At 58.2% G+C, this 23,752-nt stretch overlaps 1 protein-coding gene across 6 annotated transcripts in view; it reads right to left on the reverse strand.

Annotated features, from left to right (window-relative positions):
* Window positions 1-411: 411 nt before the first annotated feature.
* Window positions 412-23,752, reverse strand: part of KIAA0753 (KIAA0753 ortholog) — a 44,308-nt gene continuing 20,967 nt past the window's right edge. For 3 of the 6 annotated variants that reach the window (XM_044391722.3, XM_057311381.1, XM_057311382.1), the window contains exons 8-18: window positions 22,684-22,916; window positions 21,070-21,236; window positions 19,631-19,750; window positions 18,650-18,739; window positions 16,097-16,175; window positions 15,063-15,146; window positions 12,721-12,906; window positions 11,679-11,760; window positions 8,411-8,531; window positions 7,751-7,975; window positions 412-1,661 (exon numbers count right to left, since the gene is read on the reverse strand). In XM_044391722.3, the coding sequence (XP_044247657.2) occupies window positions 1,544-1,661; window positions 7,751-7,975; window positions 8,411-8,531; window positions 11,679-11,760; window positions 12,721-12,906; window positions 15,063-15,146; window positions 16,097-16,175; window positions 18,650-18,739; window positions 19,631-19,750; window positions 21,070-21,236; window positions 22,684-22,916 (1,505 nt within the window). In that variant the 3' untranslated portion in view covers window positions 412-1,543. Of the gene's footprint in view, window positions 1,662-7,750; window positions 7,976-8,410; window positions 8,532-11,678; window positions 11,761-12,720; window positions 12,907-15,062; window positions 15,147-16,096; window positions 16,176-18,649; window positions 18,740-19,630; window positions 19,751-21,069; window positions 21,237-22,683; window positions 22,917-23,752 lie in introns of those variants that run through there. The other 3 variants (XM_057311383.1, XM_044391725.3, XM_057311384.1) reach the window with 2 other exon arrangements.

Below are 23,752 nucleotides of genomic sequence, written 5' to 3' on the forward strand. Positions count from 1 at the left end.
CCAGTGGCTGCACGCGGCACTTCTCTGAGCGACTTGATTCCCAGGGCACTGGCGCCTCGGTGGCCATGGAAGAGACGGGATAGGCCCCTGCTCCCTGTACGAGACCCGTCCCGGGAAGCGGTGCCTCCCTCCTTGCACGAACAAATTCAGAAAAACCACTGAGCACGCAGTACACGCGAGGCAGAGGCCTCGCCCCGGGAGCGAACAGCCCACAGGCAGGGCGCGCGGAGCGTGCACTCAACAAACACTCGCTTTACTACCGTTTCTTCCTGGGGGTGACGCGTGGCAAAGAGCACCCCTGCCCAGAGCAGATCTGAAAGTGTTTGTGGTGGGTTCTGTAAATCACATTCCTATCTGTCTGTCTGTCTGTGGGGAAAAGGTGGTGTGAATTACTTCAAACAGACACACACATACTGTAAAATCCTGAGTTTATTTAAAAATCAGCACAGTACAAACTGCCACACAAACTACTTCACGCTATGGACGCTGCCGTCGACTCGGGCACACGCGTCACTGGCACGATGAAGACCTTTAACCCTAGAGCCTCCGTGACGCCAAGGCTGCAGGAGAAGGTCCGCATGACACACGCGACCCAGCCGCTCACGCGCTCACCTCGGACACGCACTACAGAGAAAAGTCCAGACGCAACACCACACGCGTCACAAAGATTCACGTTATCCACAGGTGAGCCTGGCGTCACTCACCCTTCACAGCTCCTCCGAGCCCAGGCCACATGAAGGGACACTTCTCCCAGGAAGTGGCCTTATTTTTATGCACATTTCTTTTCTTTCTCTGAAAAATCAGAGGATTTCCTCGGTGAAACACAGTCTGGAAGGGACAAGAGGACCGAGCTACTGTGGCTCTTATGTGTTTTTCTCTCTCGGGGGACCGGAGGGCTTCCTGCATCCAGGCCGGTCCTCTCCTACCGCCTGGGCTCCTTGTGGGTCAGCAGGCGTGGAACGTGCTGGCCCCGCACACAGGATGCCAGCTCAGGACCCTCCCAACGGCCTCCAACGGCGCCCATGTGCCGACAGTTTGGACATCAGAACACGTCCGCCAGGGCAAGAAAAGGCTGCAGGCCACAACACGGAGGACCGCCAGGGGCTGAGATCGGCAGGGGCGCCGCACGCCGAGGGCTTGCGGGCTCCGTCTGCACGCTGTGGCACGGTCGGGACGGGCGGAAGCGAGCTCGGGGCACCGCGGGCGCTGGCGGTTCAGCAGCAACGTGGGCCCTTGAGGGAAACACACCTGCCGGCACGTTTCCAAATGCTCGCATCACCAGACTCGGTAGCGGAATGAACACAGGATCTCAATGGAAAAGTTACGCGTTGAGAAACTATTATATTGTCATAATTTACAATTCCCGGGCACTGAGAAACACCTCGCCCTCCATCATCAACCACCAGAGCCATCGCCAGGACCACGAGAAGATGCAAAGAGGGGCCCCTCCCCGCGGGGAGCACCCCAGAGGCACAGAGGGCCAGCCGAGCTCAAGACCCCCCCGTGGGCCCCGGGGAGGAGGTCCGCTGCGGAGGGAGTGCCTTCAGGTCGCGGCCTCCAGGAACTCCGAGGTGAACACGGCTTCCGCGTAGTCCTCGCACACGTCCTCCAGCTCCGCAGCCACGGCCCCCAGAGCCTCGTCTACCAGCTCGTCGGAGAAGCTGGAAGACAAACAACACAGCTGCAGGTGGGCCGCCCCCGCCGCTGTCACGGGAGCTGGGATTCGGCCGGCCGGCGGCCTCAAGCCACACATGCAAATCCGACAGGCCATGGCACCTCTGAGGAGGAAAAGGTGAGAGGCCCCACTTTCCCCGACGCGGACAGGGTGGCGCCTGGACCCCACAGCCAGGCTGGAGGCGGGCCTGGCGTCCACACTCTCAACCGGCTCTGCCCGCACGCAGCGCCCCCCTCGGGTACCTCTTCTGAGACAGGAACCCCCAAGGCGGCCGTGGACAGGACACGTGCTCACGTCTGCCCAGCGTCCACACAGCGTCCGCTCTGGAGCAGGACCCAGCCCAGGCCAGCCGCTGCCCGCCGCCTCTCCAGCTCCCCCGCGAGTCTGCAGGCGTCCCTCAGCCTGTCTTTCCAGACCTTGACATTTTCCGAAAGAGCAAGGACTTCATTTGTGGAATGTGCCCCAATCTGGGCTTGTCTGATGTTTCTTTGCAGTCATGCAGGTCACGCGCCTGTGGAACGAAGGCCACAGAAGGGACGCTGTGTCTCCTCAGTGCATCGGCCATCTCTCCTGGCTGTGGGGTGCTGGGGGAGCCAGGCCGCTCCTCCCCGGGAATGACACGTGGCCGCAGGACTCTGAGACGGGTACAGGCCCCACATCAGACTGCTGTGGGAGGAGCGCTCTCTCTTGGACGCCCCTCTCTCCTTCTCTCCTAGGGCTCGGCCTTGAGGGCTCTGGTCACCCCCCGAATGTAATCGGATCCCAGTCACTTACGCTGATACTGCTCTGCTGATACTCACACCCCACACAGCCGCCAAGCGCCCACCCCCCAGCTGCTCCTGGCTCCCCTCGACTGCCCCCCAGTCCTCTGACCCCTCCTTCCTGGCTCAGGGTGACGGTTCAGCCGTTGTGCCCACTCCCAGCCCCGGACGTCTCCCTGAGGGACCCGGGCACATTTCAGAGAGAACGGTACTCAGCAACCACTGTGCTCCTGGGGCCGCGGCGTGGAGGCCCTCTAGCACGTGGGCCAGACGGACACACGGACACATACCGCGTCCATCCCGTCTCTACGAGGACCACAAACTCCCCAGCTCAGCGGAGGACTCGCTCTGGCCTCCCCATCAGGAGCACTGATGTGTGCACTACTCCAACTGACCCAACAACTGTCAGCCCCGAGCCACCGCGCAAGATGCCCACAGAGCAGGGACCCTCGTGCGGCCACCGCGCGAGATGCCCACAGAGCGGGGACCCTCGTGCGTCCGCTGTTCCGCGAGATGCCCACAGAGCGGGGACCCTCGTGCGTCCGCTGTTCTCTGGTCTTTACCGAGGGCGCACACGCCGTGTTCAAAGCTGCTCGGACGAGCTGGCGTCTGCCCCTCTCCGGAGAGTGTGTTATTGATGGGAGTTACCGTGAGGGTTCGAGTTTCCGGGGGGGGGGGGGGGGTCCCCTGACCTCACCGGTTTGGAGGGACGTTGAGAAACACAGGCACGGGTCCACGGGCAGAGTCGCAGGAGCGAGGCACACGCAGGGCGCCGCCGGCTCCCACCCTCACCAGCCCCGCCCGGACGCTGTGTGTTTTTGCGGATCTGACGTCCCTCCTCTCCCTGACACGTACAGTCTTTGCCGTTTCATGCAATTCCCATGCATCTGGGCTCCCGCCAGGAACACACAAGGTATTTTCTGTTTGTCTATTTGTTCTCTTTCTCCTCCCACTGGACTCAGTGGGTTTATGACATTTTTTCCCTGCTGTTACCGTGGACGTTGTACCCGCCGCTCCCGCGTTACCGGCCGTCCTGCATTTCCGTGAGCGCCCTGACGTCGAGCCTGACCTCGGACATTCTTACCGTCTCCCCACACGAGCCCAGAGGCCTCAGGAGTGGTGGCTTACACTCCTCCCGCTGCGACGCTGGCGGGTGTTCTCCTGTGCGCACTCCCCACTCCCACACGCGCTCACCTCTCTTCTGGCAGCACTCCTGCGCTGCCTGAGAAACTCCCGTTCGCGACGTCCCACGGCGAGCCGTCCAGTGACAAACGTCCGCGCTTTGCTCGTCTGGAACCTTCTTCCCTCCATGACGCACCAAGCTCCAGAGCGGCTGCCCTCTTCCCTTTAGAAGACGCCGTGTCCTCTAGCCTCCAGACTTCTGCTTCCCCCTCCTCCTTCCTCCAAATGACCTTAACACTTTCTTTTATTTTTCAAGATTTTTCATGACACTGTAATACGCACCTACGTATAGCTTCTTCTTACTTTCGTGTTCAGGGCTTGCAGACCTTCTGGGAGCCACGGTCCCTCTGAGGCTCCAGCCGTGTGGATACCGCCCCCAGCCCCGCCCTCCTCTCCACGTCCCCTCCGCCCGCTCTGCCCCCTCCTGTCCTCCGCCCCAAGTCTCTCCAGAGGAACCTACTTCGCCATCAAGCCCATCCAATGAAGCCTCATATCAGAAATGGTATTTTTCAGTTAGAATGTGCGTTTGGATTGGGCAGAACTCCCAGTTCTCGGACAAAATTCCAGGTCATCTGTGCCTCTAGGCATGCAGTGGGCACGGTTACTCGGGTGTGTGCGCCCAACACCACGAACCCCGGGAGCTGCTGGGGTCTGTGGTTATGGGTCATCGTCCAGCACACGCCACACGCCACACGCTGTACTGAGAACCGCAGAAATGACTGCAGTCCTAAGATGATGTTCTCTCTCTTCAGTGAAAACTCAAGTTTGCTCCTGCCGAAGACGGGCACGGCGGTGGGGGGGCCCTGGGAGGAGGGAAGCCCGTCACAGGCAACAGCAGCAAGCCCCGGGCTCCCACCCTCGGGCTCTGTCTGAAAAGGGCCTCGAAAGGGCCTCCATGTCCTCTGGGCTGGCCATCCAGGAGGGGAGCCCCAGCCCGCTGCTCTTCGTCAGCTAGCAGCTCGCGAGGCCGTCGAGCACACACGCACTGTCTCTCGTGAGTGGGGAGGCGGTCCAGATTCCCGGGGGTTCCGGGCCCTTCCCCACCCCAAACTACCAGACAGATGCAAAGGTGGCCCCATGCGTTCAGGTGCCCTGGGTAACGTACCCGTTTCCTTCCTGTTTCCACCTTGCCGCCGTCTCTGCACGGCCCTCCGTCCTCCTCCACCGGGCCGGGTGCTCCCTATGCTCACTGAAGCGCCTTCCCCACCACAGTCTCGCTTCCTAAGTCCCGTCTTCCTTTTCTTGATGCCCACACTGCGCTGGGCGCACACGCCCGCCAGGAGCTCACTGAGGAACCACCGCATCTCCGGACACGGTGCGAGAACGTGTCTCACTCTGCCCCCTCGTTTAACGGACAGCTTTTAACTGAGCACAGACCTCGAGAGCAGATTTTGTGGGACGCTCTGGTATCTTCTAGCGATGTCCTACTGAAAACGACATGCTGTTCTTCTTTCTGATTCTCAAAGGGGCCCACTGGACTCTCCAGAACCTTCTGTCACCTGCTCCTCACACGGGATGCTCTCGCGCCTTTCCAGAACGATGCCCCGAGGTGCGCTCTGCAAGGTCTGTGCCTTGGCTCCTCACTCACCCGCTCACTGCAGGCGGCCGGCCTGCGGGGCGTTTCCTTCAAAGTCTCCCTCCCTCCCTTCCCTGCTCTCCCGAAGCAGATCCCAGCGTCAGAGGCTGTCGCCACGGGCTGAACGTCTGTGTCCCCCCAAAGGAAGCGCGTCGAAGCCTCAGCCCCAGGTGGCGGCTGGCGCTCAGGCCCCTGTAGGAAGGGGCCGCGGGGGGACGGCCGCACACCCGGCCGCAGACGTCCCAGCCTCCGGATCGCGACACACACGCTCGGCTGCGGAAGCCACAGCTCCGTGACGTCTCCTATGCCTGCGACTCCCACAATGACCGCGCTCTCACAATCCTGCCTTTCCTGCCGCCTGCTCGCTTTGTTGCTCTGAGAGATCTGGGCTTTTTTCTGGAAGCTCCCCAGTGACTTGAGCCGTCAACTTGCTTTTATTCTTCAGAAGCTCCTATTTCACGGTCTCCGAGCTCATTTCCCAGTGTGACCGTGTCCCTGACTCCTGAGGACACTACCCTGGGTGGTTTGGTTCGCAGCTTTACCCTACTTGTCAGAGTCCACCCGACCTTCCCACTCACCCACCCCCACGCCTCCACCCGCAGGCGCCCAGGGCTTCCGCCATCCGTCTGGCTGCTCACGGCTTCCAAAGCACCTGCCCTTTCCTGTTTGCTGTCACGGCTTCGCGCAGCCCTCCGGCGACACGGAGCGCGACAGGGAGTCACGAAGGGCCCTTCTGGCCACAAGTCTCCAGGACCCCTTACGAGTCCGCTTCCATTGAGCACGTCACGGCCTCGGCCCCACTCCCGCCAGCACTCTCACTTACACCCGTTCCCGTCGCCTGCTACTCGTCGACATGGGGACGGCACTTTCCTTGGGGATGAGGAGGAGATGGGAATGGCATGCATAAAGCTGAGCTCACCCCCCTCACCCAAGAGGCTACTGGATGTGGCTGGTGCCTTTGGCTGCTCTTGCAGGATCCAGTCAACAGGACCCTCACCTCTGGGACGCCCGCATGAGACCAAGACCCGGAGAGGGCACACTCGGAGCTGGAACGTGCACACACGCCGTCACCTGCGGGTCCAGGGGGAACATCTGTGCAAGTTCCGCTGCCCTTCAAACCTCGTACTCCTCCAGGGCCGAGAGCAGAACAGCAGACAAAAGGCATCATGAATCATGGGAAGAACGCGGAAGGAACAGTCTGTCCTCCTCAGCTTCTGGGTTTTCCAGTATGCCCGTTAGCCTAACCAATCCGAACAGCTTTGGGAAGAGTGAGCATGCCACGTGAGTGTGCGTGGGTGAACACACGGAAGCCAGCAGGCTTAGCTCAGCTCAATGCGAACAGCGGGTCTCAGACACTCTGGAGGGCACGGCATCGTAAAGGGAAGGCTCGGGGGCAACGTAGGGGCTGGACAAAGTGACCATCCTGATCCCACTCCAGAGCGACAGACGGAAACATAACACGGCACTCCGCCTGGAGACCAAGCGCGACAGAAGCAGAGGAGAAATGCCTGAGACTTGAGGATAAAGGGCAGGTGGAGGAATCCTAACCACCAGCTGCACGAAGGAGGGAGAAACCCACAGGCAGGAGGGGGCAGACGCCAGGGGAGGCAAGCTGACGGCCCCACGAAGTCCAAGTACCGCCAACGGTGGAGGTGGACGGAGGTGAGGGTAAGTGCGCAGGCAGGGCCTCCCCCCTCCACCCCCAGGAGGGAAGGAAGCTACGTGCTTGGAACAAACACGCCAGTGATGTGAACGCATCAACCATCAGTCGAGCGTGAAGACAGCACGAAGACGCGCAGCCGCGAAGCGTCAGCCGCGAAGCGTCAGCCACGCCTCCCCTACACAGAGCAGGGTGCGCTCTGCAAACCAGAGAGGAGACCCCGCAGGGGAGGGCGTGGGGGCTCCTCACATGCACGTGCCGATAAAGGGATGGCCCAGGACAAGAGCCACCCCGCAGATCTGGGAAGCAGTCGGGCGGATCTGGGGTGGAAGGAAAGAGGGTCTCAGAAGACAAGTGGGGGGTGGAGGCCAGAGACCAATCATAAGGGGAGCATCTGACCGCAGGGCGAGGCAGGAAGTACTTCGCGGCATCGGCCCGCGCCTGCTGGAGGAAGGGCTGGCCGCAGTCCAGCGCCCGCACAGGGACAGGGACAGCAGCGGTCTGCAGGGCTGCTCAGGTGCCGCCAGGGAGGGATCTCCGCGTGCACCGTAGCTCAAAGGAGCGGATTTACACGTGTCTTTCAACGCACCGCTTGCACTCATCCTCCGAGTATCAGTAGCAGGAGGACCCCAGACCCCAGACACCCCCGGCCCCAGGCCGTGACACCGGCCCCGCCCTGCCGTCTCCGGTCACTGACCAGACAGGAAGCCGTGCTGCCGCCCACGCGCCTCGCACGGCGACATGTACCTGCCTCGCCAGCGCCTCTGACCAAAAAGGCAGTTGGCAGAGAAAGCCCGCTCATGGGGCCCAGACGCTGCCTTGTCCCTCCGCCAGCCCTTCTGGGAGCTCACGCTCGGCACCTGGTTCCCAGGAGGAGGCCCTGACACCGTACTGACCTCTCGGCCATCAGCCACGGGTTGAAGGCGCCCACGGCCTCGTGCGCGACCAGACGGAGGTACTGTTCGAAGCGGCTGCAGTAGTCGCCAATGCTGTGCCGCAGAGCCGGGGGCACCCGCAGGGCAGCCCAGCCTTCCTTCTGCGGACACTCTTCTGGAAGGGGAGCAAGGGGAGCCCCTCTCTTCTCAGACCCCTCGTCAGTCCCCACACTTTCATCCAGGGAACTGAGAGAGAGAAGAAACGGTCAGGAAAGCGTTCAGATCACCGTGCGCAAGGCTGAGTGGTTCCTTCCACCCGACGTGCAGCCGGCGAAGGCCTGTCTCTCTCCTTCCACCTGAGCAAACCCCACACCCCCACGGGCCCTGACCGCCCTGCCCACGGTGGGAGTCCCTGTCCCAGAGTCCAGAGCTCCCAAAGCAGGTCTGCGGTGGGCCGGGCGTGGCCACTATGCCCCACGATGCTGCCCCGGGAAAGACGAGCCGGGGACACTGGCACCGTCCTCAGAGGCAGCACGCAGCCTGCCGTCCACGCAAGCACGCGACTTCCTGGGGCCCTCCTGGAGCTCAGGGAGGCCTGGCCCTGTCTCGTGGGAATCAAAGGACCCTGACGCTTCCCCAGAGGAAACCCAGCACCCGGACGCGGGTCTCAGCACCACTCACTTGCCATTCCGAGGTCTTTCCAACACGATGCTCACGTCTCGGTCTTTGCGAGCTGAGGTCTTTGTGATCCTGATTAGATGAGGAGAAAGAGGCCTTTCACTTACTGCTGGGAGTGTTTGCTCTAGAAGAGAGGCAGACAGTGACCGCACAGAGAGAGGAGCCGGCGTGAGTCCCAGAGCCGTGACAGCGGCCCAGCCCGCGAGGAAGCCGCACCCGTCTCTCAAACCTGACCGGGGTGCCCAGCAGGGCAAAAATGCTCTGGTTTCCAAAGAAAAGGCGAATTTAAAGTCACAACAAGGAATCAGGAGCCTCGTGAGCCCAGAGGCCGCTTCGCGAAGAGGTCTGTGCGAAGCCCAGGCTTTGCAGGCTCCTGGTACGGCCACCATGCGAGAGGAGGCTTGAGCACCTGGGTCTGTTTTTTTAACCTTTAAACGGTTTGATTACTGGGGAAGGAAAAAAGCATTCACATCTCAACACTTAATTAGCTGATTCAATTTGTCTCTGGGCATTGCTGGGAAAGATCTGCGAGGATAGTCAAAACACTAACTTATTAACTAGACCTCGCAGGCTTGACAGCTCTTCTGAGCTGTGGGTCATTTAAAATTTTAAATGTATTTCAAGGACAGGAAAGAAACGTGTGCTCCTCTCAGGTACGGAGTGTCTGTAAGTCGGATTCACACTGATCGCCTATGGTTTCCCACTCGTTGGGATATGCCGTATCCGTCAGCGTTTGTAAAAAGCCTACTGAGAACAGTTGTCAATTTTTCACAAGTACGGAATAAGAGAGAGACTAGACACTGCACAATTCAAAAGTCACTCTTGGTGTGGTTCTGTGATACCAGTGAGCACACAGAGCAGTGGAAACAGGGCTCCTCCCGGGACTTCCCCAGTGTGGCGTTTGCTTTCTCGGGGTCTACCACGCTCCTGTCCAGGGCACACCTAGCCTTACGCACTCATCGACAGCGAGTCCTCGAAACAAGAACGCACAGTCCTAGGTAAGACCGGCCCCTGCACAACACAGCCCCGCTCCATGGCCAGGGCCCAAACCGTCTGGGGAGTGAACTGTCCTCGGCACCCCTTCTGCTCCCACGCCAACAGATGCCAGAATGCCACGGACTCACAAATGTGGCTAGAAGGGCCCTCCCCCAGCCAGGCCCATGCTCAGTGTCATAGGACACGCACGTAAGAGGATAAACTCTGGTCTCAAGAATCTTAGTTGGGAGATGAGATCCGTCCGCCAGTGACCCTGACACACGGTGGACACGACAGGCGTCACGGGAGCTCACAGGCGAGGGAGGGAGGGAGGAGGCAAGCTCCAGGGTGGGGGCAGCAGGAGCCCCGCACAGGTGGGACCACATGACCCCAGCCTCCCAGAGCGGCTCCGTGGCTGTGTGATGTCACAGTGTCGGCTGGAGGGCAGACAGCGCCACAAGCAGAGGGCAGGGGCTTCAGCATCGCAGAAAACATAAAAGGCCCAAATCAGCGCTGTGTTTAGACGACTCAGCTTTCTGTCAGGATGTGGCCCGGTGAACGCTTTCCCTAAGATGATCCCCCGCACCTGTATTTTAAAAGAGCCATTCGTTATGGGGCGCCTGGGTGGCACAGCGGTTAAGCGTCTGCCTTCGGCTCAGGGCGTGATCCCAGTGTTCTGGGATCGAGCCCCACATCAGGCTCCTCTGCTATGAGCCTGCTTCTTCCTCTCCCACTCCCCCTGCTTGTGTTCCCTCTCTCGCTGGCTGTCTCTATCTCTGTCGAATAAATAAATAAAATCTTTAAAAAAAAAAAAAAAAAAAGAGCCATTCGTGACACGGCTCAGCGGCAAGACTCCCGCACCCCAACGCTCCGCGCGCAGCGCCCTGTGCGCACAGCGCCTCCCCACGGCCACGAGGCGGCCACTGATGAGCGACACTTCCACCAAGAGCTGTGACAGGGGCCCAGCCAACTGTGTCCAGCTGTAAAAGTGGAGAGAAAAGTGGGCGACTTCTCTACAGACGGCCGGAGAACAAAGGACTGTCCGTTAGGAGAGAAACACAAAACCGGACCTTCACCTCTACCTCACGTCACAGGCAAACTTTCATTCAGGATGGACCCTAACCCTACACACGAAAGCTAAACCCATAAAGCTTCTAGAAGAAAACAAGGCACCCCCTTCTCAACTTGGGGGCAGGCAAAGGTTCCTTGGATCAAAAAAGAAAAAGAAAATGTTAGACTTTTCGAGGCTATAACAAAACACATCAGAGAACACAAACGGGGAAGTACTGGCAAACGTCTGTCCGAGGAGACTCGTGGCTGCCGGGGCAGGGCAGGGGGTGGGAGGGCGGCCACGCACACAGGGCTTCTGTTTAGGGGACGGACGTGTTCCGGAGTCAGATCGCTCTGCAAACACAGGAGAAACCACTGAGCTGTGCACTCCGAAGGGGGAGCGTAAGGAGCGTGAGTCACATCCCAGTAAAGCTGCTGTTAAGAAAACCGTGTACGTATTTGGCAAAGAACTTGTGTCAGAACAACGCAAAGAACCCCTACGATTCAAAAACAAAAGACAACACAATTTTTAAAAATGTACAGAACACCTGGAAGCCTCATAAAGAAAGACACACCACTGGCTAATAATCACATAAAAATGTTCTAATCATCATCATTCATCAAGGAAATGAAATTAAAACCACGATGAGCCATCAGTCCACGCCCATCACCACGGTACAAGCACAGACCGCCAGCGGCTCTGGGAAAGGCTTGGCAGTTCTCTGCAAAGTTAAACACACACCTGTCCCAGGCCCCGGCCACTCTGCTCAGGTGTTTATCCAAGAGAAATAAAGACCGGCGTCCACACAAGACCACACACGGACATGCTCACAGCACACTGAATGCTAATCCCCCAAACTGGACGGAACCAAGCACGCGCCCACGGGCCGGTGGACGAACCAGGGGCACGTCTGTGGACAAGCCCACCACATATTCATCTGTCAAGACCCATCTAAGAACACAAGTAATAGCTGTGTTTTTTATTACATGTAAATTTTCTCTCAAAAGGACAAAGAGCCACAAGTGACACCCCAGCTGCTGCTACCCACGCTGCAACGTCCAGGGTCGCGCCCACGCACGCCTGCCACTTTCTCTGAAACGCATCCAGACAGGCACGACTGGCGGGGCAGACAGAGCGCGAGCGGCCACGTGTGTGTCCACCGCCGAAAGTGTGCGACCTTCCTGTACGTCTGAAATCTCGCACGATACAATGCGGGGGGAGCACACGGGCGGGGCAGACACTCACCCGTCTCTCCTTCCTGCGTCCAAAGACGAGGGTCAGCGTATACAATTTTACTGTATCTCTGGCGAACCGTCTCCTGGTATTTCTTTAAAAAAAAAAAAAAGTTTAATTTATGAGAAAAGAGTGGATTCATCACACAGCAGAACTGGTAAGGACGGAACCGTTCGCCCCTGTGGTGCAGGCATGCCTCCAGAAACGGGCCTCTGGCAGCCAGGAAGTGAGAGCACTCAGGAGGCAAAGTCTAAACTTCAGTGAAGCGCTTCATCTAACCCACCTGACGGAGCCTGGCATTGCCCGCGAGGACCTGCCGTGACGATGAGGGGCCACGGACCGCTGCAACGTGAGCCGTGGGCTCCATCTGAATTTACGTTTCAATCACCCAGTGAGGCTAGAGCCGGCCACTCTGGGCGCTGCAGTCCCAGACGCTTACCCCCAGGAAGGGGAACCGAGCCAGCACCAGGGCGAACAACACATCTTTACGTTTTCAAAAACCAACGAGAGACGGTCTTCCCTACGTTTCCACTTAGCAGCAAACCCGAACGGAGACTCCGTCACGCAGCACTTAGATAGGATCAGCTGGCGTGAGGGTCAGGAGACCCGGCGCCCCAGCCCAGCTCCGGCGACCATGGCCGCACCACTCGTTCCCTCCTTGTGCCTCAGGTCCGGGCTCTGCACAACCCGGGGCCTAGGCTGGGTCCTGTCGCAGGTCTAAACTCGTATCACAAACGCGTTCTGAAATGGCATCATGGGAAGTAAAGCAGGAAGATGGTCTGTGAATTGCAGGGACCCCATGCCACAGTGGGGGGGGGGGTGGAGAAGTCAGTGGTCCCGGCTCTGGTCCCAGGGGTGCTCCCATCATCTACCCATGACGTCACCTCCTGAGCTCTGGGTCAGGCAGGGTGCGGACACCTCGCACCTCGTTTTATCCTCAAAGATATCTGACTTTCGGGGGGCAAGTGGCTCTCCCGAGGCCCGACACTGGCTGCAGTCAGGCTGGGATGAAGGCCCGGGCTGCAGAAGTGTGGGGGTCAGTCCCAGACCTCACCTCCATCTCCTCCATCCGCAGCATCAGGGTCTCCAGGTACGGGCTGTCCCTGCCGTCCCCCACGGGAGCTGAGGCTTCCAACTCCAAAACCCCGTGGTGGGTTGCAACCCGGGGCCCATGAGTGGCGTCTTCCAAAGAGTCCCCCAGCTGGCAAAGGCTGTGGGGTGCACAGTCCACAGCCGCAGCCTGTGAAGCAAGGGAGGGGCAGAGAGGAGATCAAAGACCTGACAACGGACGGACACCAGCCGCGGCAAAGCAGCCCCGGGCGACCCCACGCATAGCACCCCTCCCATGCTGGCGAGTCCGAAGCAGCCACATCAGCACAGCAGCCACCAGCCACTCTGATGCTGCCACGAACCAGGTACCTGACCATAGTCACCTGCCGGCTGGTAAAGCAAGTATCCTCCTTGGGCTGCACGCAGAGAAAAAGTCCACTAGCTTACGTGTCAGATTCCAGACGACAGGTCTGTTCTCGTGGGTTCTAGGCTTTTGTAAAAATGTCTATCCATGACATCATGAGGTTCCTCATTCTCTGTCTTCACTCGAGACTTTCTACCCGTAACCGGGAGAGCTTTACTAGCTCTTCTTGACCTCGTGTTCTTTACGTTCGCAAAGCACTTTACAGTTTGCAAAGTGACTTTACACACGCTCTGTAAGATGCGTCTATAATCTACTCTGGAGGAGGCTCCTGCAAGGAATGTCTGCTGGGAAGTGATGGCATCAGGCTCTGCAAGGACCCATCTGTGGGCCACGGGGTCCTGGCTCTGCCCACCGTGCCTTATCTGCAACATGCACGAGCCCCCATGCCTCGCTCTCACCCTCATCAGGGAGACGGGAACAGTCCCGTCTCAGAGCTGGAAGGGCTATGTGAGCACGTGCGTGTGGGGACATCCAGGGAACAGCTCCCACCACAGCCATTTAAAGATCAGAAATATATATATATTAACAGCCAATAAAGATATGAAGAAACGCCCAACCTTAAGCTAAATAAAAGCTGAATAATCAGACAATAGCGTTACAAAAAAAATCTAGAGCAAAGGAACCCAGGAACGGGTCTAGTTAATGAAGATGTGTGTATCTGCGTGTAAGATTTTCATCTAGGGAGAACGGAACATCAAGGACACCGTGTGCCGTCCGAAAAGCTAGGAAGCTCTGGATACGCTGCCACGGAGTGACCGACACATAAGGAAGAAGCCGGGGGCCGAAAGCCCGTGGTGCTCCTTCGCAGGACGGTGCAACTCTTTACGCCATACTTTTGCTGAATTATTGCCATTTTCACCCATGTGCATATATAATTCAATTTAGAAAAAACTCGAGCATTTTGGAAAGCACCATTTCGGGTGCTCAGCGGATGGCCGGGGCAGCAGCCGCAGACACAGGTGCGGTCCTGGCGCCTCCACGCGCTCCTTCCGGACGGCAGAGCCGGTTGTGTCAGCAAGTGAACCCGCCGAGAGTTGTGTTTTCTGTGTGAAGGTCACAAATGTCTCCTCCCTTCTAGAGAGGGGAGTTCCGAGAATCTGCGTGGAGGCCACACGGTTTTACCGGTTAACACGGAAAACGCTTCTCTCCACGTCACCATGCCGACGTCAACGAGTCTTCCTGTTGTTATTCAGTTACTTACACACACATCCTCTCGCGTGCCACCTGGGGACCTCCGCGGTGACGCCCACGACTAGCCCAGGACGCTAGCTGCTATCTGAGCTGCTCTCCTGACTCTGCTCAGGACCACTCAGCGCCCACAGAGTAATTCCCACGTGCGAGGCTGGTAACCCTCAGACACACAAACTCTGCTGACGGCCCTAACGGCCGCTCAGGGACACCGTCCCCGCGGAGATATTTGCCAGGAGGAAAGGATCACCGGGGGGGGGGCAAGAACGTTCCCACACGTGCCAGACACAAGTCCTCCAGGGGGACGTGCAAGGGTGCACGACCACAGCACATGCTTTCGTGCTTCTCAAGTCTTACCATTTCCTCTCTGCTCGGCCAGGTCCTGGTCACTGCCCAGCACTCAAACCATGTGCGCCGAACAGTGAGCGTCAGGCCCTCAGCACAGAGGAAATCAGGCCAGTCGTGAGCAAAGCCAGGCCGCGTGGAGACGGCTGCGCTCCGGCCGCAGGCCACCTGCACTCAGGGCCGCGCACCACAGCCACGTTCCATCCTCGGGAGAGGACAGAGCCGCGGACAGACCCTGTGGCCCCAGGGATTTCCGCTGTAGAGTCGACAAGCGAAGAGGAACCGTCACTCCCCCCCTTGCGGAGCAGGAACCCGTGTGTCATTCCCTCGCCACCCAGGACGCTCTCACGACACGAGAGTGGCGTCAGCAGGAACGCCAGCGTGCGCACCTCGTCTGTGAGCTGGGCAGTCGCCGTGTCTGCTGACGGCCGGTCCTTCAGCTGAGGATCTGCTTCCAGAGAAGAGTTGACTCTCTGTTAAAACACGATCCACGAATTATAAAAACCTACAACCCGTGTTGGCACAGACGAGTTGCTACAAGATTAGCTTGTGCGCGGAGCCGCTCGTCGGCTTTGGTCACGACAGGCTGGGCAGCAATTCCCAGCTCGTGTCCCCATGAAAGTAAAGGCCGTGTGCTGATCTTGGCTCTCTGTCCCTTTTCTTCCCTCAACTTTGGAAACACGGTCAGAGTAGCTGTGTGTCTACACAGTTACTCCGCGTCTCTGTTCCAGTTCACTCAACAATGGAACCAGGAGGCCGGACGGCTGGGCTGCGAAGAGCCCTCCCTCTTCTCTGCGCCTGAGATGTGCAGGGACTCTCACGATAACCACACACTTCTTACACCGGAGGTACACAACCCCAGTGGCCCATTCAGGGACCCAGAACATCGCTCGTTCCACGTGAGATCATGATATTCCCCGTGGCCTCAATGTCCACACAGACAAGACTGTCTCCAGGGCCAGCGCACCTGCAGGGTCGGGCCGGTGCGTCCAGCTTCCTGCCCACGGGAGGGTGACCCCTGCTGGTGACGCTGCATGCTACCTCCTCCTCGAGACAGTTTGCGCACAGGTGCTGACCCAAACCACGGAAGTGAGAGAGCCCAGGACTTGGGCGGAAGCAGCTAATGGGACACTGACATCACCAACAGATCTAGTTCATTAACGAGGGAAACTGGAACCTAAACTCATTCCTTAAACTAAAATCTCCCTTCTCAAAAGTGGGATTTTCTCTCTCTTCCCTTGTCCTGGTCCCTTACGTGCACTCAAGACCCATCGCCCATCAGTGGACCCAGAGGGGCCGGGCAGTGCTGCACCCGTACCACACAGCACAGCACAGCTCGGCACCCCAGCCGCCAGGCGGGCGCGAGGCCTCACGAAGGGCCTCCTTTTACTCTAACGCTTCCAAAGGCAAGCGACTGGATTACCTGGGCCTTGACCAGGAGAGGCTTCAAACGCTCCAGGACTGCCTTCTCCACCTTGTCTGCTAACTGGGTGTCCGAGACACTATGTAGAGATAAAATCAAAAATTAAAATCAAAAGCAAGAAAATATCCCATTTTGTAGATTCAGGTGCTACTCCAAGTGGAGGAAAATGAAATGAGTATAAAACCACAGCTTCTCGACTCTTGACGGCCACGCCAAGTCCCTGGGGTCCTGTTAAATAAGCAGACGCCGCATTTCCAGCGAGCGCCCAGGTGCTGCGCCAGCCCGGGTCCAGGACCCGCTGAGGGCACTTCTGAACATCTCGACAGGTCCGTCGGGCTCTCAGTACACTTCAAGAGAGTAATGGCCGCCTTTAAACAGCTCAAGAGAACAGGAGACTGAACAAGTCAAACTAATTTTGAGCCCTCTCCAAACTCCGCCATAATGGAGTCAGACACAAACCCACAGATGAGGGCAGCACGGTGCTGGAAAACAGGACAACATGGTAGCCACCTGCGCCGGGCTGACCAAGCCGAAACAGCCAGTCATGGGGAAGCGCAGAAGCCACGTGTGTGCCCTGCTGACTTCACGGGCGCGGGGCTGGTGGAACCAGGCACGTGGGGACCTGGGGGCGGCCTAAATGCGGGAGACAGGAGCCTGGTGACGTCTGAGAAGCTGGATCCTGGGGCCCCTCTCTGACTCCCCCTCTGGGGTGTCTGGACGCTCCTGGGGCGCCAGCAGCCAGGTGCTCACCGTCCGGACGCTCAGACGTGCCCCAAGGGAAGGACTAATGACCCACACGAGGGCACACCCACACACCCCGGAGCCACACCCGTCTGACAACTGCTCACGCCCAGAAAACACTGAAGACCCTTAGAAATCAACACAACAGACACTTCACACCTCACTCGACTGCAAGGACACGCAAACAAAAACCACGAGGCACCACCACTCTCACCACAGTGGCTAGAATTAGCAGACAGACACCAGCAAATGTCAGCGGGGTCAGGGAACAGACAGATCGGAGCCCCACACGGAACACCGCCCCGACCACGTCTCCCCTGCAAGCCCACGGGACCCAGCCTGCGCCCCTCACAGCGGCAGCACCTCAAACCCACACAGCAAACCATCAGGGACACGTCCGTAGGGGACAGATTTACGGGTGGGGGTGATGACATCAAGGGAGGAGTCAGCATGGTGGCTCTCTCTGGGGGACGAGGGGGTGACTGAGGAGGGACCGAGGAGGGACATGGGTGAGGGCCCATTCCCTGATTAGAGATGCTGGTGCACGGGTGCTCCTTCTGTAGTATTCTGGGCCGCACGCGTGCATTTACCACGTGGGACCACCCAAGAGGATGATGGGGCACGGCAGGCCACTGTCTTGCTATCTGGCCGAGGGACAGTGGATAGGGGTCCCAGCAGCCAGAGGAATGGACTGCCTCACCAGGGGACCGTCCCATCACAGACGCCATGTGCAACCATGCTGGTCGTTACCTTGTGCACAGTCTGGAGGACCTGGGAGCACCGGCAGGACAGTAAGGCCCTTACAACCCTAAGGCTCTGTGATTACATAGTTTTGTTTTGCTTTTTCTAAGACTTATTTATTTGGGGGGCACGCGTGGGTGGGTGGGGGAGGGACAGAGCGAGAGAATCTCAAGCAGACTCCCCACTGAGCACAGAGCCCGACGCAGCCTTGATCCCAGGACCCTGAGACCATGACCTGAGCTGAAACCAAGAGTCGGACGCTCCACCGACTGTGCCACCCGGACGCCCCTGTGGTTGTGTGGCTTGAAAACAGGCAAAAGCTACAGAGGAAAGAAATCGGGGCCTGTCACGTGTGGGAACGAGCGTCTGTGGTGATAGGTGACAGAGCACACACTGTGCGGATGACCGCAGGGCAAGTTCTGAACAGAGTCGAGAAACAGCCCATCACGGCCCCAGACCGCCAAGGACACCTCAGACTTCAAGCGTCCGGCTGGGCAGTACCTCTCCACACTCCAGTGGACCCTGAAGCGAAGCACGTGCACACTCACCAGCGTGTCCAGACACGTCCACCTCCTCCCGCCGAGCAGAGCGCCCGGGGTGGGGGGCACAAGCAGACGCAAGGCTGACCTCTCAGCTCCCCAACCCGCCGATGTCCGTTCAGTATCAAACACCACAAAAGGAATACTTCGTAGCAAAGACACCGCATACGATCCCGCGGGCACGCGTTCTTCCCGCGAGGCCAGGCGGACGCGGGCCTGGGGCACGAGCGTGCAGACGAGCGGCAGCAGGCGAGCCCTCGCGACTGCTGCTCAGACGCACACCCCACCTCGACTCCAGCTTTCTACCCACGTCTGCGGTCTTCGGTTCCGTCAGTCCCTCTGTCCCGCCTGAGTCCGCGCCAAGCGGAGCGAGGTCGGGGACAGCGCAGAAGGCCAGCCGACCGTGGCCGGCCCAAGCCGTGCTCCGCTGCGGGCTGCCCCCATGCACACAGCCCGTGCGCCCCGAAGCGCGAGCGCCTCCGCCGGCTGCTGGATGAGGCCGCGTGGGCCGGCCTGGGACGCGGGGACGTACCTCTGCCTCTGCGTCTTGTCCGAGCCCTCAGCTTTCCGTTCCTCCAGCTCCTTCAATGTTTTACGGGCTTCGGCGTCAAGCCAAGCAAGTCTGGCGGACAGTGAACAGAGTCATACGAACCCGCCTCGCCCGGCAGGCCGCCATCCCCACACCCGCGTCAGGGTCGGGGTGCCGGTGTTGGGCTCCGCAGGCGACACCACCTCTCCCAGTGGGGTCCCTCATATGAGGCTCCGTGCAGATGCACTCCCAGTGAGCGTGGACAGCCACCAAAACCGCCCACGATTTTCTCAAGAAGAGCCATCACTGTTCTTAGCACTGCTTGTTCAACCATAAAATAAAGCTGCTGCTGGATCTTTGAGTTTGGAAGTTAGGCAGAGGCGCAGCGAAGTCACGTAAAGCCAGGAAGGAAACGCTCACTCTGCACAACCTCCAAGCATGCGGGGGGGCTCTGAGTCCTTCAGGTTACGGTGCGTGACTAGCATCCAGTTACACGACAGCCCACACTCATTTCTGCTTTCCCACAACGCAAGAACAACCTCGGCCGCACAAACGCAGAGCCCCGTCGTCACTGCTCCCTCCGGAATGTTCTCACCTCACCCCCAACTCGAGCCTGTTCCCTGGGCCCATGAAGCCCAGCTCTCTGCAGCAGGAAGCGGCTCAGCGTCTTCCAGCCTCCGCTCTTTACCCTCCAGCTCTGCCTCAGATCAGCTGTAACAGGCCCTTCCTGCAACTGTAAGTCACTGGAGCTCGGAAGCTGTCTTCCGGCCCCGTTTCTAGACGTCTCCATAGAGCTCAAAACAAGCAACCGGAGTGGTCGGAGTGAAAGGGGCTCGCCGTCCCCGCCTGGCCGTCCGACAGCAGAGCCGGCGGCTGATGCTTTACGTAACCGGCTGTATACATATGCGAGAGAGGAGAGTCCACTGCAGAGCCCGGGGCCCGGGCCCTTTCTTTCTCCAGGATTTGAAAAGCAGAAGCACAAACCTCATTGCTTCCTGCACGACCGCCCCCGTCAACGGACTCTCCTCCTGGGCCTCGTCCTGCTGCAGTGACTGTTCCTTTCTGGCGTCTTTGGGGCTCGGCTTCACCTTCAGCCAGGCAGCACTGCAAAAGAGGCAAAAGCACAGCTCTGGGACCCCGCCCTCCACACCCGCCGGCTCCCGGGGGTCGGCGGTGAGCTACAGCAGGGGCCTGCGTGCGAGCGGGTGCCCAGAAGAGCGAGCGCCCCCGGGGCCCAGGCTCAGCGCCCACGCACACGTTCTCCTCTGCTTCACACTCGTATCCCTGTGTTCGTGAGAAGAACCAACACATAGCTTCGGTCACTAGTTACTTCCCATGTGGCAATGCTTTCGGGAGGCCCTCCGGCCCTCCGCGCACGCCCGGAAGACAGCCCGTGGGCTTGGGGGCTTGCAGTATAAACGTCCACCAACCGATGTTTTCAGAGCTTCCAACTGAATTCATGTCTTTATTCTAACACACACATAAAAACACAGAATTCAGAACAGCTGAACACAAAAAGCACATGATGAAATCAGGCCTGATTTAGACCCAGCTCTGCTATACAAGCAAGACATTAAATTCTCGAGACGTTGCTTCTTCAACTCTGCAGGCTGACGGGCAAGGGCGTCCATTCACGCAGCATCGTTCGAGTCTTAGGGGGAGCCTGGCCCACCAGGCTGCTCCCCCATCACCTGCCAACCTCGCAAAAGGTGGGGCCCTCGCACCCCCTAATTTCTTGCTGGCCCTCCTCCTCATGCTCCTGCTTTCTGCTGGCCTGATGCTGGTTCCTTCCACTTTGCTCTCAAAAACTCCCGTGCCATGGTAAACGAACGCCCCTTTCTCTTAACCAGTTCCCCAGAGACTACTTCCACCTGACCGGCCCCTGCAGCCCCTGGAGGACCTGCGTCCCCCCAGCTCTGTGGAACGGGGCCTTGTCACTGTGTGCGGTAACATGGAGACAGACGGTAACGTCAGCATTACCCTGTCCCCTGCGACATGGTTTTATATTTCAAAATCTTGTCTTGAAATTAGGATTATTTTAAAATATTCATCCTTTCAGCAAAGATTTACTGAATGTCCACCAAGATCCACTAAGGCCCCACACCAGCCACTGGACACTCCGCTATGAGGAAGGCACAGCTCCGGGCCTCAGGCCTCTAGAATCCACTGTGTGGAGACAGGTGGGGCAAGCCTGCGACCCCCACATAGGACCACACGCCCACAGCGGTTCGGGGCGGCTCACGGGAGGTTCCCCACCCCCAGTCTGAAGGAGAAAGGCACCAACAGGCTTCTAGACAAAACACTTATCACGTATTTCTCACCCAAATGAGCTTCTGTTCTTAGTGGCAGCTAAGGCTGCTGCTTTATTAGCTCTAAGCGACAGGGGAGCTCTGCTCTGCGGAGCACAAACCCATCCTACGTACCACTTAGGAGATGCTGGTGGGGACGTGGGGTTCGGAGGCACCCAAGGGGCCCTGTTGTCCCTCACAGGCTGCTGGTTCATTTTCAGTCTGGAGGATACTGTCATGTGCTGCAACCGGCTTCTGCTCTGAGACCGGGTCGGTCTACTTCTTTCAGCCTTGTGGAGACTCTGCAAGAGACAAACATGAACTGTAAAGCCAGATGGGTAATCAAAGAAGCTCGCTTTAACCTCTGACCGGCGGAAGCTTCGGGAGTCCCCACGCTACACCAGAAACCGGCGCGGAAAGCACTGTGGCAAAACCTGGGAGCAGGCGTGCCTCACGCTGAGCATTTCCACACTGAATGTGCCTGACTGTACCTCACACTGAGCATGCCTCACACTGAGCATTTCCACACTGAACGTGCCCGAGCGTGCCTCACGCTGAGTGTGCTCACACTGAACGTTTCCACACTGAGCGTGCTCACGCTGAGCATGCCTGACTGTACCTCGCACTGAGCATTTCCACACTGAACGTTCCCGAGCGTGCCTCACGCTGAGTGTGCTCACACTGAACGTTTCCACACTGAGCGTGCTCACGCTGAGCATGCCTGACTGTACCTCGCACTGAGCATTTCCACACTGAACGTGCCCGAGCGTGCCTCACACTGAGCGTGCCCACACTGAGCGTGCCCACACTGAGGGCCTGTGCTGTACTCCACCCCGCTCCCCTCCCTGGGAAGGGATGGGGTTCAGGGGAGGGTTGAAGTGGGACACCCTGCATTTGCCATCTTTTTATACACACACACACACACACACACACACAGAGACATACATAATATATTTATTTTTATGTTTTTTCCTAATTAAAAAAAAAAAGATAAACTGCATGACACTCTTGGTTAAAAACTTAACGTCTCATCTCTAAACCAGGAGCTGATTTCTTCCCTTGTTTCCAGAAGGCTGAATGGGCCCATGGAGGAGGAGCATGCAGCTGTCTCTGAGCAAGAGCGCCAGCTACACGCGGACAGGCCCCGTCCTGACTGACTGATGACACCCCATGAGGCTGATCCAAGCCCGGACCTATCAGTCCCCGGGGACAAGTGCTCAGCGCCCGTCCCTGGGGCCACCTGACAATACTCAGGCCCGGCTGGCGGCGGTAACCCCATTAAGGGTGTTTGGACTGGGAGGCGGTCTTCCGGCCGGTTCTCCACTTCAGTTACGCTATAAACAGAAGCTTAAAATATAATGTAGCTTCAAGCCAGCTGGCTTCCAAACACAGAGCACTGACCCTGCGAAGCCCCTCCATGCGGAGTGATTAGTTCTTTATCAATATTTATCTTCAGCAGGAAGCAAATCTTAATCCCCTCCAATCTCACACTTGCAAAGCAGAAGCAGAAGAAACAGGATTTTAGAACAGCCTGCCCGATTAAGACCGTGGGATCAAATTCACGCAGCTCTCACCAAACCAGGACAAGAGAGACGCCGGGTCCCGGGAGCAGTATTAAAAACTATTTTTTGTTAAAAAGGCAAAAACCACCCGGAGCCGAGCTAAGTCGGCTCTGTCTGGATGGGTGGCTCAGGACTCCGGCGGCACCACGACCACGGCCAGCTGGCCGCGGAAGGAGCCACTCCGTACCTGAGGCAGCCTCGCTGGCGCCTGGGCCTCCTTCTTCCTGAGCACCGCGCTCCTGGCCGTGGGCCTCCCCGCCGCCGCTCCAGCTCTCGCCGGGGCCAGTGCATCTGCCGGGAAGCGGACGCTGTGGTCTGCAGCAGACGGGGCTTCTTCCGGAAAGATCTCCGCACCCATCGCATCCAGCCCATTCTCCAACGTCCAGGTCGCTGCAGGCGCTGCCCCAGGGGGACACTTCTCTGTAGGACATTTCAGAAGGACAAACAGAGGGAAATGCTACTCAAGTGGGTGACAAGGATTTCCACAGAGAGACAAGCTCCAGACATCTAGCCCAGCCTGTAAACGCAGGCGTTTTGCTGCCAAAGTCACTCCTCGCCCTGTGACTCCCACACGGACCCACACGCAGAAACCCGCAGGCCGTGGCTGACGCCCAGGCTCACGTCCCACACGGGCTCCTTCCCGGTTCCTCGGACCCCAGCCCTGCCTGCCGGCCGCCACCACCCGGGGCAGACGCGCGGTATCCCGTGACTATGCCAACGGCATCTCCTGACCGACCCCTTTTCTATCTCCATTTACCCCACCTGGCTACCAAACGTGTTTTTTCTAAGATGTAAATATTTAACCGTCATTTCTCAAAACCTCTATCCACCCACGACTGTCAACTTGCAGCGTGAAAAGAAATAAAACGGTCTTTAGTTGAAGATGAGATGATGTTTTCTACATAGAAAATCCAAGAGAATCGACATGTAATTAAACGAGGAAGAGGTTTCTGGATAAAAGAAAAATATATGAAAATCAGTACCATTCTCACGTATCAAAGTAACTAGAAAAAACAGAAGAGAAAAACATCCCGTGAGCGTCAGCAACAAAAACCATAATGCACTTAGGAAGAAATCTAACCAGAGTCAAAGGTATTTTAAAGGACAGGAATGAAGACCTGAGTAAGTTGTTTTCAAGAAAGGAAAGAACGCTGCGAAGGCGTCCATTCCCCCCTAAGCAGTCCGTCATTTCAAATGCAAATTCAATTAAAATCCAAGCAGACCTTTCAGTGGATCGAAACAGGCCCATCCCAAAG

The sequence above is a fragment of the Ursus arctos genome, unplaced genomic scaffold, assembly GCF_023065955.2.
Source record: "Ursus arctos isolate Adak ecotype North America unplaced genomic scaffold, UrsArc2.0 scaffold_14, whole genome shotgun sequence".
NCBI lineage: Eukaryota > Metazoa > Chordata > Mammalia > Carnivora > Ursidae > Ursus > Ursus arctos.